General features: G+C 43.9%; 1 protein-coding gene across 4 annotated transcripts in view; it reads right to left on the reverse strand.

Moving 5' to 3' along the window:
• SEC31B (SEC31 homolog B, COPII coat complex component) overlaps positions 1–17,444 on the reverse strand; it is a 109,503-nt gene that overhangs the window by 70,045 nt on the left and 22,014 nt on the right. For all 4 annotated transcript variants that reach the window (XM_068257876.1, XM_068257875.1, XM_068257874.1 and 1 more), the window contains exons 2-4: positions 5,827–5,908; positions 4,588–4,711; positions 3,048–3,243 (exon numbers count right to left, since the gene is read on the reverse strand). In XM_068257876.1, the coding sequence (XP_068113977.1) occupies positions 3,048–3,243; positions 4,588–4,711; positions 5,827–5,905 (399 nt within the window). In that variant the 5' untranslated portion in view covers positions 5,906–5,908. The remainder of the gene's footprint in view (positions 1–3,047; positions 3,244–4,587; positions 4,712–5,826; positions 5,909–17,444) is intronic.

Consider the following 17,444-nt stretch of genomic DNA (forward strand, 5'->3'; position numbering starts at 1 on the left):
AAGGGCTCTGACATAGGAGACCTGGGTTCTCGCCTCTTCCTGTTCAGAAAGCCAGCGCCTATTCAGTATGGAGTCCTTGAGCAAGACTTCCTAACACTGCTACTGCATAGAGCACGATCTAGAGATTGCAGCTCTGGCACTTTGAGTCCACCAGGAGAAAAGCGCAATATAAATGTTATTTGTCTAGTCTTGTCTACATTCAGTAGATGTTCTCCCCACTTTCTGTTCTGTCATCAGTAAAAGTAGTAAGAGGAATTCCTCCAGTGGAATCCAGAAACCAATAAAAAGACATGGCAAAGATCTATACCCTTTCTTATACTGCTCAAAACGCAAATTTGGGGGCTTTAGGATGTTAAAAAATTGGTAATAGAATAAAAAAAAAAAAATTATAGTTTGTTTCCCCCGCTGTCTGCATAACCGCTAATCTAACTATACATGTATTCTTCCCCATATGATAGCGCACAGACGATCCCTCACTAATGACACATGGAATGCACCATGGAATGTACTGTTCATTGTGAACGGTACATGTAGTGATAGTGCCCACAATCTTAGGCGCCCACATTCGTGACAGAATTATCACAGGCACTTGTAATTGACCTGAGGAAGCGGACAGAGACCCATGAAACGCGTTGAGTTATGTGCATCAATAAAATGTACCTTTTCCATTACTCATGGTTTATTCTTCTGAGAAGGTAAGACGTTACACTAATGTTATTGCAGTCAGCTTATACCATCAAAGGTGCCTCCACCAATGTTTGTTATATCTAGTGATGGGAGCTTTACTATGGCTAAAATGCTGCTGAACAACAGCCGATGACAACAGAGCAACACCCTGCTTTGTTGGTAGTAACACTATTCACAGTAATGCTGAATGCACTGGTGCGATTCACTGCTACCAGTAGTGCCATGATCGTTAGAATGGCAAAACATGGCCTGATACCAGGACTGCACAAACTAGAATTGCTTTTACAAGTATTGACTGGCAGAGATCTCAATGTATTAAAGAGACTCTGTAACAAATTTTTCAGCCTTAGTTCTTCTATCCTATAAGTTCCTATGCCTGTTCTAATCTGCTCTGGCTTACTGCAGTCTTTCCTAACTGCACTGTCTCTGTAATAAATCAATGTATCTTTCCTCTGTCCTGTTTGTCGGGCTAAGGATTGATTGTGTGGAATGTGCAGGGCTGCTTGTGATTGGTAGAAGCGATACACACCCTCTGCAGGCCCCCTGCACACTGTGAATGACTCACACACTATGCTTAGCTGAGCCTATTAGAAGCTGGTTAGTTTGTTTGTAAACACTGCCTAAAACTGTTAATTACAAGCCAGGATTGCAGCAGAGAGTGGCAGAAACAGCACAGAGGGGCACAGGAGAAAATAATGAATAGAATGGTATGCTTTTTATTGTAAGAATATTAGAGTACAGATTCTCTTTAAGCCATGCACCGTGTTAACTAAGTTGTGTGGAGTATAGTGGTGGTTTCACTGTAGCTGAGGATGAGCAGATGGATCACTGCCCATTGTTCTCAGAAAACAGCACTTCTCTTAGCTATTGGAAAAAACAAAAACAAAACCCAAGATTGTTAAGGTACGTACACGCACTACTAAAGAGGACGGGTCCGTCAGACCATCCCGCTGTGCGGGCGTTCCAGCGACAGTAGAGCGTGTGTACAGTCTGTCAGGCAGACTGATAAGGCTGTTTCTGAACGATCCGCTAAGCGGATCGTTCAGAAACAGCCTCATCAGTCTGCAGATAGACTGTACACACGCATTGCTGTCGCTGGAACGCCCGCCCAGCGGGAGGGTCTGACGGACCCGTCCTCTTTAGTAGTGCGTGTGTACGCACCATTAAAGGTGCTAGCACTACTTTATCTCACCATCCACATCAACTCTGTATTAAAGGGGCACTATGACGACAAATTGTAAAATTAAAAACATCTTCATGGGGGATTCTCAGGAATTTAATTAAATATTTTCAAAAGCACTTGGTGAATGGCAGTTGCTCCGTCCAACTGCCAAAAAACTGTAGCGAGCAGGGAAGCTGGCCAGCATCATTGTTTAAATCCTTTTTAGGGAATATCTTTATAAAGAACTAGGAGACCTAAGTGTTTAAAAACGGGCTCTAAGTCTGTCACCGCCGCATGTCAGTGCACATGCGCCCGCCATACTCACACGTCCGCCTTGCACGCATACCCGGCGCCCGCAACTGCGCGCACACACACAAGCCCAACCCTCCTGGCCCTGTCCTCCCCTGTAAGCCGCGCGTCAGTGTCTCTGCGTCCCTGCACATGCGCAGAGCCAAAAAAAAAAAAAAAAAAAAAAACACAAACAGGGACATGGGACGCAGAGACACTTATGTTTTATTAGGTAGGATAAAAGCCTTGCTGAGAATTCCCTATGTAGAGATGGACTAGTCCAAAACCTGTCACTTCTATCAGATTTCTACTACCTACTGTAAGTGACAGCAACATAGAAGTAAAGTAATTTATGGCTCATTTTACTCTGGAAAAAAAAAACATACGTCTTATTTGTCTATGTTTGCACATATTTTAAATTTTACACTTTTTAGTGCCCCTGTAAATATGAACAGTTTAAACAGGATTTTTCTTAATGGTCAGTTACCAGGCATAACCTCACTCCTTGCCAATAAATATTTAACAGGCAGGAGCATTGACACTTGAGGATGTGACCAGAAGCCTACTGCTATGCAAATAATGTGAGTTTCAGTATTTGCATTCCATCATAGCAGAGGCTAGGCACTGGAATGGCTACAGACTGCAGAGCAAAAAAAGTAAAGGTTTGTTTGGGCACTTCTTTCACTTCAGTCAATTATCACTACTCTACAAATCGTGCATTGGGATTCTCAAGAAGTACTTCCTCTGAGAAACATAGAGCTTCATTATTTAGCTTCTGTAGGAAGGTATGTACAAAAAAAACCAAAAAAAATAATATAGGAAAAAAAACAAAAAACAGCAAGCAAGAAAAACAAAAGCAGAGCAGGAGAAGCGATTTAAAAGGTGGATGATAAAGCAAGTCCAATATTACCTGAAATGGGTTTAGGTCTAGTGCACGAACTGGGCCTGTGTGCTTGCCATTCTTTCCAATGACCGGTTCTTTTCCAGATGCCAGAATCTGTGAAGCGCTGTACAACGTTATCTCTCCATTGTCTCCTCCACCTACAATCACCCCATTAGATCCAGATGAGCCCCCATCAAAACTGCCCCAGATTATTTTATGAAATCTGAAATAAATAAAGTATGAAATCAAAGCAAAAAAACAAAACAAAAAAACTATGCCACAATTTAAAATCGACTCACATCAGATGGAGACTATCGTAGCTAAACCATTTACAGAACCTTTAACCTCCTTGGCGGTACGTTTCTTTACGGATTTTATGGTCTATAAGCAGTACAATGTTTTATCTGAAAATAATCAGATCTGCACGTATAGGCAGCCAGAGAGCCTACCCAGTTTAGGTAGCCAGATAGTAACCCCCAAGTATAGGTAGCCAGAGTCCCCATTACAGGTAGCCAAGGTCCCCCCCCCCCCCCGTTATGGGTAGCCAGAGAGTACCCCCTTCCTAGGATAGCCAGAGTATAGCTAGGCAGAGTGCCCCTTCACCCCCCCCCCCCCCCAATTATAGTTAGACAGATAGTGCCCCTCCCCCCAGGTAGGTAGCCAGAAAGTTCTCATCCTGTTATAGGTAACCAGAGGTCCCTACCAGTACAGGTAGGCAGAGAGTGCTCCTTCACTCCCTAAAGAATAGTTAGCCAGAGGGTGCTCCCCTCTCCATTCAGTATAGATGGCCTGAGTGAACCCCCATACCCAATGCAGAGAGTACAGCAGAGCCTAGATCACCAACCTCCCCGGCATCCTGTATACGTGGTCAGGTGTTTCCACTCTGCACTGTTCCCTGCCCAATCTAACAGTACTGCTCTTGTATCAGATGTCTAATTGGTCATATAGGACCATAAACATCTAATGGGGGCCTATGCGGGCCCATATAGGCCCTGTCAACAAATTATAAAGCGGTGGCTGGATAGTGTAATGGTTAAGGGCTCTGCCTCTGACGCAGGAGACCTGGGTTCGAATCTCGGCTCTGCCTGTTCAGTAAGCCAGCACCTATTCAGTAAGGAGTTCTTTGGGCGAGACTCCCTAACACTGCTACTGCCTACTGAGTGCGCTCTAGTGGCTGCCTCGCAAGCGCTTTGAGTCAGACAGGAGAAAAGCGCTATACAAAAAAAGGAATTATTATTATTATAATAAATATCCTCTAATATGGCCATGTGAAAGCAGCTTTCTTCAGGCTTCAGGTGAAATCCAATCACAATCTAGTAAAACCCAGTAGAAAATCAGACCGGCCTGGATTTTCCATTGTGCTTGGTTGCACGTTTGATCAAGACCATTTGATATAAATTGAAAGCTTTCTACTTAAATCCCATAATTTTATCGGACCTTGACATCTTGTGGCATAATTAGCATTCTAAAAATACATTAACAAATCTAATGCACCTTCTATCTTTTACGCTACCCATTAGAAAGAGTACGGAGACAGGAGAGCCTTGATAAGACTTGCACTTTATACCTGCTGGATGCTGGGTAAACACCTCTTCTTTTCAGCTCAGAAAGAGGATCTCCAAAGTCCACTTCAAAGATCTCCAGGGATGCACTGGTACTGAATGAGGCATCTAGCTGCTGGGCAGATGTACCTAGGAACAGGCAGTGTTTTAACACAGCATTGCTACTTAAAGAGACTCTGTAACAACATTTTCAGTCTTATTTCTTCTTTTCTATAAGTTCCTATACCTGTTCTAATGTGGTCTGTCTTACTGCAGCCTTTCCTAGTTGCACAGTGGCTGTATTATCTCTGTTATATAATCTAATCTTCTCTCATTTTTGTTGGCTTTGTTGGCTCAGGCTATAATGTGCTGCTCTGCTGTGATAGGATAGAAGTTATGCACACCCTCTCCATGCCCCCCTGCAGGCTCTGTATGAATCACAGACTGAGCTTCTCTGAGCTAGTCACATGCTGGTTAGCAGCCATGTCTTGTTTGTAAACGCTGCCTAAAACTGTCAATTACAAGCTAGGATTGCAGCAGGGAGTGGCAGAAACAGCAAAGAGGGGCCCAGGAGAACATAATTAATAGAATGGTATGCTTTTTATTGTAAGAATTTTAGAGTACAGATTCTCTTTAACAACAAGGCAATATTCCCCATGTAGGTTACATTTCTGAATAGTGTCTCCCACACACATCTAACAACCCAATCTGAAATATGCAGTCTTTTTTTTTTCCTTTTTTGTAGCAATCACAGCTCGTCGCAACATCGTGCCATGTAAAAGGAGTATGGCCACCCTTTTACACGGCACCATGTGGTCAGAGGGTCTGTGCAAGGCAATGGGGTGTTGGGGAAGAGATAGGAAGTTTCCATACCACCTATATAACCAGCATTTGCAAGAGTAAGGCTAAAACTGTGCAGTAAGCCCAAACCACTTGTAGAGGAGTGGCTCTATGCTACTGCGCAGGTGGGGCTTTATTTGAACTGCACACCCAGAGGAAACGCTCTTCAGTGAGTATCTACATTTTTTTTTGATAGCCAACTCAAGTTTGCTTTATGGACAAACTGGGCCCCAGTTGTCCCTGGTTATTGCTACACCCCCAAATGTATCAGCACTATTAATAACTACATTTTATATGTGATTATTTTCAATACGCTTATCTTATGTGGAATTACACAGAGTTTTCTGCAAAAGCAAAAATCTAGTGGGGGACACTCAAATGCCTATTAAAAGGGAGAAATCAGATTAAAAAAAAAAAAAGTGTACCTGTTGCTAAATACACTGGGTGTTGGTTGGCCGGACTCCAGGCTTGGACTGCTGACCGCTCAATTTCTTTCAGCTTCATTTTCTGCAATACAAAAAACCCCAAAATATTATAATTAATGCAGTAATTACACTAATGATGTCACCATAAAAGGTACTGCTTAAAAGAACTGAAGAGATACAGAAATATTTCTACCATACTAGGAGGAAAAAACTAATACTTCAATATAAAATTTTAAGGGACCTGAGCAGTGGTGCATTTATTTGGTACACACCCCAAACTTGTAATTGGCTCTGAGGGGTTCACGGTATTCAAATGCAAAAATTATTGCAAAAATCAAAATGTAAAATCAATATTGGTTTTCATTACAACTCCATAATTATAATTTCTGTAAGAACATTTTTTCCATATACAACCATATTCCTTATCAGTCATAAAAATACTGGGCATTTTTCATCTGGCAATTACAACGGCTACTCCAGAGCCAGGACAAGGTCCAGCAGCCAAGGCTGAGACACCCAGTGCACCCCTCCCACCTCAGCCATCACACTCTGATTGCCATTAGACTAAGAGGTGCCCAATGGCCCCCAACACCCCCATCTCTAGTTATCTGGCTTGTAGTCACTGCCATGTATCCCCTTTTCTTATTTCTCTCCGCTTCAAACACAATAGGGAAATGATAGCTGAGTGAGTTGTGCGCCCCTCCTACACTGCGCCCTGAGGCTGGAGCCTCTCTATTGCCTCTGCCTCAGCCCTGCCCTGGGCTATTCAATAGTACAACACATCACTTTTAACTGCCTGATGCACATTTTGTGGCTTTTCTGCTGCCTTCTCAGAGGCACAACAAGAAAATTACGACTTTGTTTGTAGCCAATTACAATATAGGCTTCATTATTCCAATGTAGAAATGATCAGTTCTGGGAAGGTAGCTTATGTCGATGGTTCCTGTGATTATAACAACCTCAGGTTCATCTAAAATAGAAATGGAGACCAGGAGCCCAATGGTACAGAATCGTGTAAGATTCAGGAAAGCAAATTGCTAAGGACTCACAATGGTGGGTTGCAAATCCTTGCAACCACCGTTAAGAGCAGGCGGGAAATTAACCGTTGGTTTACCAGGACTGTTGACATGAACTGGGTGGTCACACTCCGAAAGTTCTTTAGGACAACTAAAAAACTATCACCTCTAAAAGAGGTATGAAATAAACTTAATACAGGGGTGGAGGCGCCAAAGCATAAAAGATAGGCGAATAAGCTATTAATCTTATAAACAAAGAGGGAATCTTACCTCTCTTGAAGAATTTGGACCAGTTTATTGAAAAAAGATCTTTTATTCAAGCACATAAAATTGACAATGCGTACTTGCCCGCTTCCTCAGGTCAGTGAAAAAAAAAAAACAGGTGCCTTAACTGCTATGGCTGTGTAGCAAGCATGAGCACCTCTCTGCCCAATTTTATTTAAACAATTATTGCGCACTTTCTGTAAAGCCAATAAACGTAATTTCACTTCTCAAATATCACTGTGTGTGTCTCCTATATGATATATTTAACTGACTTTTTTTATCGTAGCAACCAACGATTTATACAGGAAAATCATGACGATTAACAAGGTTGTCTAAACTTTCGCATCCCACTGTATACCTGGTTAACCTATACTGGGGGCACCTATACTAGGAGCACCTATACCGCATACATATGAAAAAACAAAACAAAAAAGGCGACGGTAGACTTGGGCGCAGGAAACAACCGGTATATGGCTGATCCTGCTTCTACACAAGTCTGGGCCATGTTAATTACTATTCCCCCTCCAGGCCGCCATGGATAGTGAGGGAATGAAAAAATTCGGCTTCCAGCAATTGCTGGAGGCCGAATTGTTGCGTTTAAGCAACTTTGTTAGACATTACTCACTGAGCGCGCTATAGAAGTCATCTCCTTCATAGTCTATGGTGGCGCCGGCTGCGTCCAAATCTTCCTGCGCTGTAAAGGACTGCTCCGCCTATACCTGGCTAACCTATACTGGGGTCAACTATACAATGGTTTGCAAAAGTATTCGGGCCCCCTTGAAGTTTTCCACATTTTGTCATATAACTGCCACAAGCATGAATCAATATTATTGGAATTCCACGTGAAAGACCAAAACAAAGTGGTGTATACGTGAGAAGTGGAACGAAAATCATACATGATTCCAAACATTTAAGAAAAAAAAAAACAAAAAAAAAACTGCAAAGTGTGGTCATGTATGATTTTTGTTTCACTTCTCACGTGTACACCACTTCGTATTGGTCTTTCACATGGAATTCCAATAAAATTGATTGTTTGTGGCAGTAATATGACAAAATGTGGAAAACTTCAAAGGGGCCGAATACTTCTGAATGTGACGCAGTTTTTTAAAACTAAGGAGCCATGGGCATGTCGGCCCCCTGCAATTAATTAACTTGCACCTGGGTTTCCTTGCTGGCTCTCTTCTGATTAATTTCAGGTGCAGTGTCGGAAGGGGTTGCGGAATCTACCCTTCGGGCGGCCTGGAGGCTGCCCCTCGGATTGGCCCGTTCAGGATTTGCGGGCTTGCAAGCCGCCTATCAGGAGGAAGCAGGCGGAATAAAGTAGACAGCGCAGCGCAGCTGCTCACCTTTACTTCAGCAGAAGCAGCTCTTGCGCCGTGCTGTTCCAGATGGAAACCTTCGTGCAGGCCGTTGTGAGGAGAGCGCGGGAGGAGGACGGGGAAGTATGGCTAAGAGAACTGTTGGCTCCGGTATGGCGAGCGGAGGAAGAGCCAGCGGTTGCGCAAATGCCAGCAATGGAGTCGCCGCCTCCGGTCCCGCCCGCAGCTGAGGAGGAGCTTTTGCTGGATGTGGGTCCCGTGCTTGGCCACTAGGGGCTGGACGGGGAGCCTGGAGGAGGTGACGAAGCGATGTCCCTCAGGAGTGGGCGGTCCGGAAAGAGGAAGTCCGCCGCTGCCAGCTTAGAGGACGGAGAGCTGGTGGACGCCATTGAAGAGGATTGGGGCAGCCGCCCTTCCACGAGTGCAGGGGGAGGTGGTTCCGGGAAGCGGCCGCGGAAGGCCATTAAGCGTTGCTCCCCTGCAACAAAGACTTCTAAGTCTCGCAGTGGTCGCGCTGCGGAGAGACCATCTGTGCAGCAGATCCGGCGGGGGCAGTCCCCCCTCTGTCGGGATGGATTATCTCAAGCCGGACCTAGTGGGGAGCCAGCTGGGAGCCACTCCGGACCCACTCAGGGTGAGAACCTTAATACAAATGTTTTATCTAGCATTGAAAAACTGACAGTAATTGTGCAGTCGTTAGCTACAGTAGTTAGCAAGTTGCCAGTGGGTGGTAGGGAGAGAGAGGGTGCTTCTGAGGAGGTATCTGTCATCTCACCGGTACCTGTCTGGGAGAAATCTACTCCTGCTGTGCCTATTCCCACTCAGCCTACCCACTCTCTTAACCCTTCACCAGTTTCTCTCTTAAGCAATCTTGTTGCAAATGCTGCTGCTCCTGTTATGAGACCTGGAGTGGCTGAGACAAGTTATAAAGAGGTGATGCCTTGCGCCTTGTCTCCATTGGCTTTTCATTTGCCGCTAGCGGTGAAGGAGAAGATATGGAGACAAGATTATGTGGATATATTATCCTTGTTACCACATTCTAAAGAGTTTGTTCCTAAAGAGAAGAAGGATAGTGAGGAGGAGAGACGGCGGCCAGTGCTGAGATCATTCAGCAATTGGCAGCAATCTTTCTGCATATACGCAAGCGTCCTTGGTGAGAAGAGGCCCGAATTATGCACTGGCCTTTTTCATCACCTGGACATAATAAGTGAGGCTTACAGACAATTTGGCGGTCTGGCCTGGTTTCATTATGACGAGGCCTTTCGTCAGAAACTGGCTGTCCACCCTTCTTTATCTTGGGGTAACAAGGAGGTAGGGTTGTGGTTGGGTTTAATGCTGCCTCAGAGGTCCCAGCCGCAGAAGCCGGGCCCGTCCCAAGCGCCTTCATCAACGATTAAAAAAGGTTTATGCTTTGCTTACAATGAAGGCCAGTGTAAATTTCTGCAAAGTTGCAAATATAAGCACGAATTTTTGTGGCGGGATTCATCCAGTGACACGTTGTTTTAAGAGGGTGGGCATGCAGTCGCAGAATAGCACCAAGGAGTTATTTCTTAAAAGCACCGACGCCGGTGAATCTTCTAAGCATGCTTCCATGGTTAAACAAGTTTCCAAACAAAGCGATCAGGGAACTAGTCACTGATGGTTTTGCCAACGGCTTCCCTTTACCAAGCTTTGATGGTTCAGGTTGTACAGTGTCACCTAATCTAAAGTCTGTTAATCAATATCCCCAAATGACCTGGAACAAGATTTTGAAAGAACTGCAGGCGGGAAGGGTATCTGGACCTTTTGAGCACCCGCCATTTAAGAATTTTCGGGTATCCCCTCTAGGGGTAGTCCCCAAGAAAACGGTGAATGAGTTCAGACTTATTCATCACCTGTCAATTCCGAAAGGTACTTCGCTCAATGATACCATTGATAGTTCTTTAGTTTCCGTATCCTATATTACGTTTGAACAGACTTTATCGGTCATTCGTTCCTATGGAAGGGATGCATTGTTGGCAAAATCTGATGTGAAGTCAGCTTTCCGGCTCCTGCCAATTAGGCCTGATGCCTTTAACTCTTTGGGTTTCTTTTTCGAAGGTTATTTTTATTTTGACCGTTGCCTGCCAATGGGATGCTCGTTATCTTGTTTATTTTTTGAATCATTTGCTACTTTCTTAGAGTGGGCAGTGTTGCAGAAAACTCAGACAGGCTCAATTGTACACTACCTTGATGATTTCTTGCTAGTATCATCTGACCGGTCGAACTGCCAAAAATTGCTGGATGTGTTCTGTGAGACTATGTCTGAATTTGGAGTACCTTTAGCGGAAGAGAAGACGGTGCTTCCTAGCACGTCTTTGGAGTTTCTCGGAACAACAATAGACACGCATAACATCGAGTTTAGGTTACCACTGGATAAGATTGCTGCTTTGAAGGATAGTATTGATAGTCTTCTAGGTAAGCGGAAAGCCACAGTGAAAGAGATCCAGTCCTTTTTAGGCCACCTGGCCTTTGCAGCACGAGTAATGCCCATGGGGAGAGTATTTTCACGCAGATTAGCAAGGATTATTTCAGGCCTTAAGTCGCCTCATTGGCATGTTACCCTGAATAGGGAAATAAAGGAGGATCTACTAATTTGGCATCAGTTCTTGGTTAATTTTAATGGTAGATCCTTATGGCAGGAAGAGTTTAGGTTAGACGAATGGGTTTTGTTACGGATGCAGCTTGTGCTACTGGATTTGGGGCTTTCTGGCAGGGTAAATGGTGCTCAGAAAAGTGGCCTTCAAATTGGATTGATAACGGAGTGACAAGTAATGTGGTTTTGCTAGAACGGTTTCCGGTTCTGGTTTCCCTGGTCCTGTGGGGCAGAGAGTTTGCTAATAAGCGCATCCTGCTACAGACGGATAACAAGAGAGTGTTGTTTTCAATAAATTGCTTGTCTGCCAAGTCTGAGCTAGTGGTGAGAGTTTTGTGACATTGTTTTGCATTGTCTGCATCATAATATATGGCTTAAGGCACAATATCTACCAGGCCGTTTTAATTCATTAGCCGATTCTTTGTCTCGACAGCATTGGCAGCGCTTCCGGGAGTTGGCACCAGGAGCAATGGAAGCGGGCGAGAGATGTCCGGGTCATTTATGGAACGTCATATGGTCATGATTAATGAGATGGTGAGAAAGTCAGTGGCGCCGGCTACATGGGCGGCTTATACCCCTTATTGGAATGATTGGTTGCTATTTTCTGATACTTATGGGTTAACCCCTTTAGCCGACTCGGCTGACATGATATTAGCATTTGCATGTGTTTTGATTGACAGAGGCCATTCTCCGGCGTTGGTAAACAGGTTTTTTGTAGGCATTTCCTTTTTCAGAAAATTGTGCAACTCCCCTGCATGCTCTTCGTATCCTATTGTCAGACAATTTTTGAAAGGTCTTCGTAAAGATGTCCCAAGGAAGGATGAAAGGAGACCGGTCACTTTTTCTTTATTAGCCGATTTGTTGAATCTTTTGAGCAGGATTTGTGGGTCCCCCTTACGAGTGATCGTTGTTTAGGGTAGCTTTTGTTTTGGCCTTTTTCTGTGCGTTTCGCATCTCGGAGATGGTTGCGCCCAACAAGCAGTCTTGGGCTAGTCTAAAAGAGGATGATGTTCTTGTGAACCAGAGTGAAGTCAGGATTTGTATTCGAAGGTCAAAAACAGATCAAGAGGGTAGGGGCTCTTGGTTAGTATTGTACCCCCTCCCAGGTTCAAAATTGTTGTCCGTTAGCAGTGATTTCTGAGTTTATCCTTAGAAGGCCGAGAGCAGTATCCTTCTTGGTTCACGAGGATGGTTCGTCCTTATCCTTATTTCAATTCAAGGCGGTGTTTAAGAAATGTCTAACAATGTTGGGGTTGGGGAATCTGAAATTCTCCACTCATTCATTTCGAATCGGGGCAGCCACAGAAGCCGCTCGGTTTGGTATGTCTGATGAAGCAATTAAAAGGCTGGGTCGATGGGAATCTACACGGTTTCAGATTTACATTAGACCGCAGTTAACGTCTTAATTATTTTACAGGTCGTAAGGTTATTGTTTGGATACTTGGGCACTCTTACGTTTTTTGGGCCCGTAAAAGAGCAGCTGGCAGACCCTACTCGGAGAATTTGTTCCTCGACCGTGATGATTGTCACATCCTGTGGCAAGGTATTAGAGGAATGAGTTGGGAGGGCCTGTGTTCCTTGGTATATAATAAATTGCATATTTGGCCAGTCCCGGATGTGTTAGTCATACATCTGGGTGGCAATGATGTTGGGAAGTGCCGCACTCTGGACCTCTTGCATAGAATGAAGTCGGAGTTGTTAGAGCTGCATACCCAGTTGCCTCATACCAAATTAATATTCTCAGAGATTATACCTAGGTTGGCATGGCTCTCTCATCCAGATATTCGTTTTCTGAACGTCATTAGAAAACGTCTGAATGGAGCACTGTCTAAGTTTCTTCCCTCCCTAGGTGGTTTTTTCGTTGCGTCACATTGAGCTTGAGGGGGGGAATTTGGTTTATTCCGAAGAGACCTGGTTCATTTGTCAGGAATCGGGTTAGACATATTTAACGCTAACTTACACTCAGCTATCGAAAAGGCCGGGCTGGTTGGGGGGCCAGGTGTGTAAAGCATGCCTGGCTGGTGGGTAATGTCGCCCGGTAGCGGACAATATGTTTTTGTTCTTCTTCTTTATGTGTTATTTGTGTTTTGGGAATATCACCCAGATGTACCAGTGTGTACAAACATTTGCTTTTGGTGTTCATTAAAGAGTTTAAATAAAGATTTAAGAGTAAATAAAATAAAAAAACGAACTTCATTTACCAAGCCCCAATAAAGCTGGCCTCGGCCATTTCAATCCATAAAAAACTCTGGTCTGGTTATTGTATTAGTTTGGTAAGATTCCTTTAAGAACAATGGGCCGTACATTCCCATGAATGTGACGCAGTTTTTTAAAACTAAGGAGCCATGGGCATGTCGGCCCCCTGCAATTAATTAACTTGCACCTGGGTTTCCTTGCTGGCTCTCTTCTGATTAATTTCAGGTGCAGTGTCGGAAGGGGTTGCGGAATCTACCCTTCGGGCGGCCTGGAGGCTGCCCCTCGGATTGGCCCGTTCAGGATTTGCGGGCTTGCAAGCCGCCTATCAGGAGGAAGCAGGCGGTATAAAGTAGACAGCGCGGCGCAGCTGCTCACCTTTACTTCAGCAGAAGCAGCTCTTGCGCCCCGCCCTCCCGCCCTGGAACTTGTCGAGGCTCAGTAAGACTTTGTTGGGGGCTTATCACCTCTGGAAAAGGAGGCGGATCTATTGGGTAATGTCGCCCGGTAGCGGACAATAGGTTTTTGTTCTTCTTTATGTGTTATTTGTGTTTTGGGAATATCACCCAGATGTACCAGTGTGTACAAACATTTGCTTTTGGTGTTCATTAAAGAGTTTAAATAAAGATTTAAGAGTAAATAAAATAAAAAAATAAATAAAAGAACTTCATTTACCAAGCCCCAACAAAGCTGGCCTCGGCCATTTCAACTCATAAAAAACTCTGGTCTGGTTATTGTATTAGTTTGGTAAGTTTCCTTTAAGAACAATGGGCCGTACATTCCCATGCAAACCACTGAACCTGGCTAACCTATATTTCAGGCACCTATACTGGGGTCAACTATACCTGGCTAACCTATACTGGGGCACCTATAACTAGATACCAATATTGGTGGCCCCTATACCTGGCTACCTATACTTGGGTTGGGGGGGGGGCTAAACTGTCTTGCATCTGCTAAAGTGTAAATTTTGTCTTTGGGTCTACTTTAATGTAGGCTACAATTGACTGCCTTTATTTTCTTCAACTGGAAATAAAAGAAAAAGAAAAAAAAAAAAAAAAAAAAAAAAAAGCACGAAAGGTTAAACAGGGTAAGCAAATTAAGAGAATCATCCGTCTAAAGAAAAAATTACAGCGAAGTGTAAAAAAAAAAAAAAAAAAAAATGAAGGTGGCATTAATATTTAGCGATACATAACACTTGTACATGATACCCTGGCGTTACAATATACCGATGGGGGGAAAAAAAGAAAAGAAAAAAAAAGGAGCAAAAAAGGAGACCAAAACAAAAAACTGCATGTAAAGGAATAATACTTTATAACAACATGCAGCACATTTTAGCATGGCTACAATGACAGACCCTGAAGACATAGTTAAGCTTTAGGGACACAGACGCTTGTCTAGCCTAGCAATTAATAAGCTTGTAACCCAGATATGTGCAGATGCCCTGTGGCTACGCATTTGAAAGCAACTTTGCCAAGTTATCCATACCCAACAGATGCTGGCACCATAAGATTTTACAAGCAGTCTTCTAAGATTTTATTTCAGAGAAATTCTCAGACTACACTGTATATCTTACTGGAGACCTCGCTGGGATGCATTAAAAGACCATCTACAATATAATGGAGAACTAGGCTGCTAAGGCTAAACTATCATATTTCAGAAATGCAGCAGTACTTTTAGTAAATACCTAAACACATTCATCCTGTGTGTAACCTTCCTATTGTAGTCTAGCATTGTTCTATACCTCAGATCAGCGTTGCTCAAACCTGTCCTTGTGGCCAACGTGGCATGTTTTGCAGGCAACCTCACCTGTGCACAGGTGGGGTAATTAGTGTCTCAGCTAGGTGGATTTCATGTAGCTGAGACACTAACTACCTCACCTGTGCACAGGTGAGGTTCTGGATCCCAGAAAGCTTGCATACTATAACTTTATCAGTAAGCCATTAAAAGGTAACACTTACTACACATTTGTTTTTTTGTACCTACAGTAGGTAGTAGAAATCTGACATTACCAACAAGTTTTGGTTAGTCCATCTCTTCATGGGGGATTCTCAGTATGACATTTATTCTTTATAAAGACATTCCCTGAAAAAGAATTATACAAAGATGCTGGCCAGCCTCCCTGCTTGCTGTACTTTGGCAGTAAAAACTTCAATTCACTAAGTGCTTTTAAAAATAAAGAAAACCCTGAGAATCCCCCATGAGAAGATAGGCTAGTCCAAAACCTGTCAATGTTAGATTTCTAGTACTTACGGCAAGTGACAGCAACATTGGAGAAATGTAATTTATGGCTCATTTTACTCTGGAAAAAAAACCGTACTTCTTATTTGCATTTTAAATTTTAAGATTTTCGTGACAGAGGTCCTTTAACCACTTGAAGACCACAGGCTTACACCCCCTAGTGACCAGGCTATTTTTTACAATTTAGGCCACTGCAGCTTTACGGGCTCACTGCAGGGCCGTACATGACCTCCCCCCCCCCCCCCCCTTCCTCTTGCCCATCAACAGAGCTTTAGGTTGGTGGGCTCTGATCGCTGCTGCCATGTTTGTTTTTTATTATTATTATTATTAATAATAATAATAATAATAATAATAATAATAATAATAATAATAATAATAATAATAATAATATTTCCTGCCGCTCCCTCCCCCACCAGCAATCGGCTCTCTAAAGGCTCGTACACACGTCTGATCAAAGGCAATGATGGGTCCGTCGTCCCCTCCCGCTGGGCAGGTTTTCAGCAGACAGTAGAGCGTGTGTACAGTGTCGGTGGACTGATAACGATGTTTCTGAACGATCCTCCCCCACCGACAGACTGTACATACGCTGTACTGTCTGCTGAAAACCCGCCCAGCGGGAGGCGACGACGGACCCATCGTTGCCTTTGATCAGACGTGTGTACGAGCCTATAGGCATCAGCCTATTAGAGCCAATAGCTCTTGTGCCTCCCCAGGGGACACTGCCGAGTGACACGGCTGTCCCCAGTACAGTGCTGCCGTAGATTGCAGCGTTGTACAGTGTAAATAGACAGCGTTTCGGCGTCTAAGTCATCTAGCGGTGATCCGTCATTCATATGGGGATGCGCGCGATCCCCTGCAACCCACGCCCCTAGGACTTCACACTAATTGGCGTTACGTGGTCCTGGGAAACCACCGCGTCTATTCCCATTGGCATAGAAAAAAGCTTTACTCACCTCATCTTGATTGCGCTCCTATTGCCGGGAGGGGTCTGCACTAGTGACGTTCAAGTCCTTGTGAACTGCACAAAGTGCTCCCGGCCACGGGTGCCTGATCACAAGAGGCGCGCATGCGCAGAGGGATAGGACAGCAGTGGCCTGGAGGACAGTAAAACTTCAGCGCTGGACAGATAGACTGCTAGGAGCTGGAAGAAGCCCCAGGTGAGTAAAGCTTTTTTGTCCTTTAGCTCATGTATCATTTAAGATTCCTCATAATTTTCAGCAGTCACTATTAAATATAGCAATAACTTTTGTATTACTTATGCAGTGTTCTCCCCAGAATTTTTTTCCAGCCGTGCTGCATAAAAAAGTAGCCAGGTGGGGTAGCAGGGCCGGTGCTTCTGTGTGCAACTTTGCTTTCAGAATAGTAGGAGGTAAGCCAATGACAGCCAGGTGCTCACAAAAACTAGCCAGGTGGAGCATCCGGCTAAAAGAGCCCGGGGAGAACACTGCTTATGCCATGAAAGTGATCCACATTTGAGCACCAAGGGTAATTTCATATTGGACAGCCACATTAATTGACCAGTATGACAGGGCAGAAATACCTGAATAAATTAGATTGGGGAAATAAAAAAAAAAAAAAAAGGGAAGGAGGATGCTGAATTTATACTTGGAACCTGAAATACCACTGCCTCACGTATTCAACAATCTATGACAGTCAATTAACATTCAGACAGGAACTGCACATATAAATCAAAAGGAAAGACAAATCAAAGCTCGTTAAGATGACTCACTGCAGGCGGAGTACAACTGTGTATTATATTACACAACAAAACCCTGCTAGGTGCTCTTCTGTGGATGAGACAAAAAGCAACATGCAATCAACAGTTTCTATAGTAGTTCTTATGGACAGACTAACAAACTCTGCAGCAATATGTTACTGAAGGCTTCTCAATGCTTGAAGCACAGCTGGTGCTTCTTTTTTTACCAAGGCACATCAAACTCACATTACTCAATTACAGTAATGGGTCTCATGAAA

The sequence above is a fragment of the Hyperolius riggenbachi genome, chromosome 10, assembly GCF_040937935.1.
Source record: "Hyperolius riggenbachi isolate aHypRig1 chromosome 10, aHypRig1.pri, whole genome shotgun sequence".
NCBI lineage: Eukaryota > Metazoa > Chordata > Amphibia > Anura > Hyperoliidae > Hyperolius > Hyperolius riggenbachi.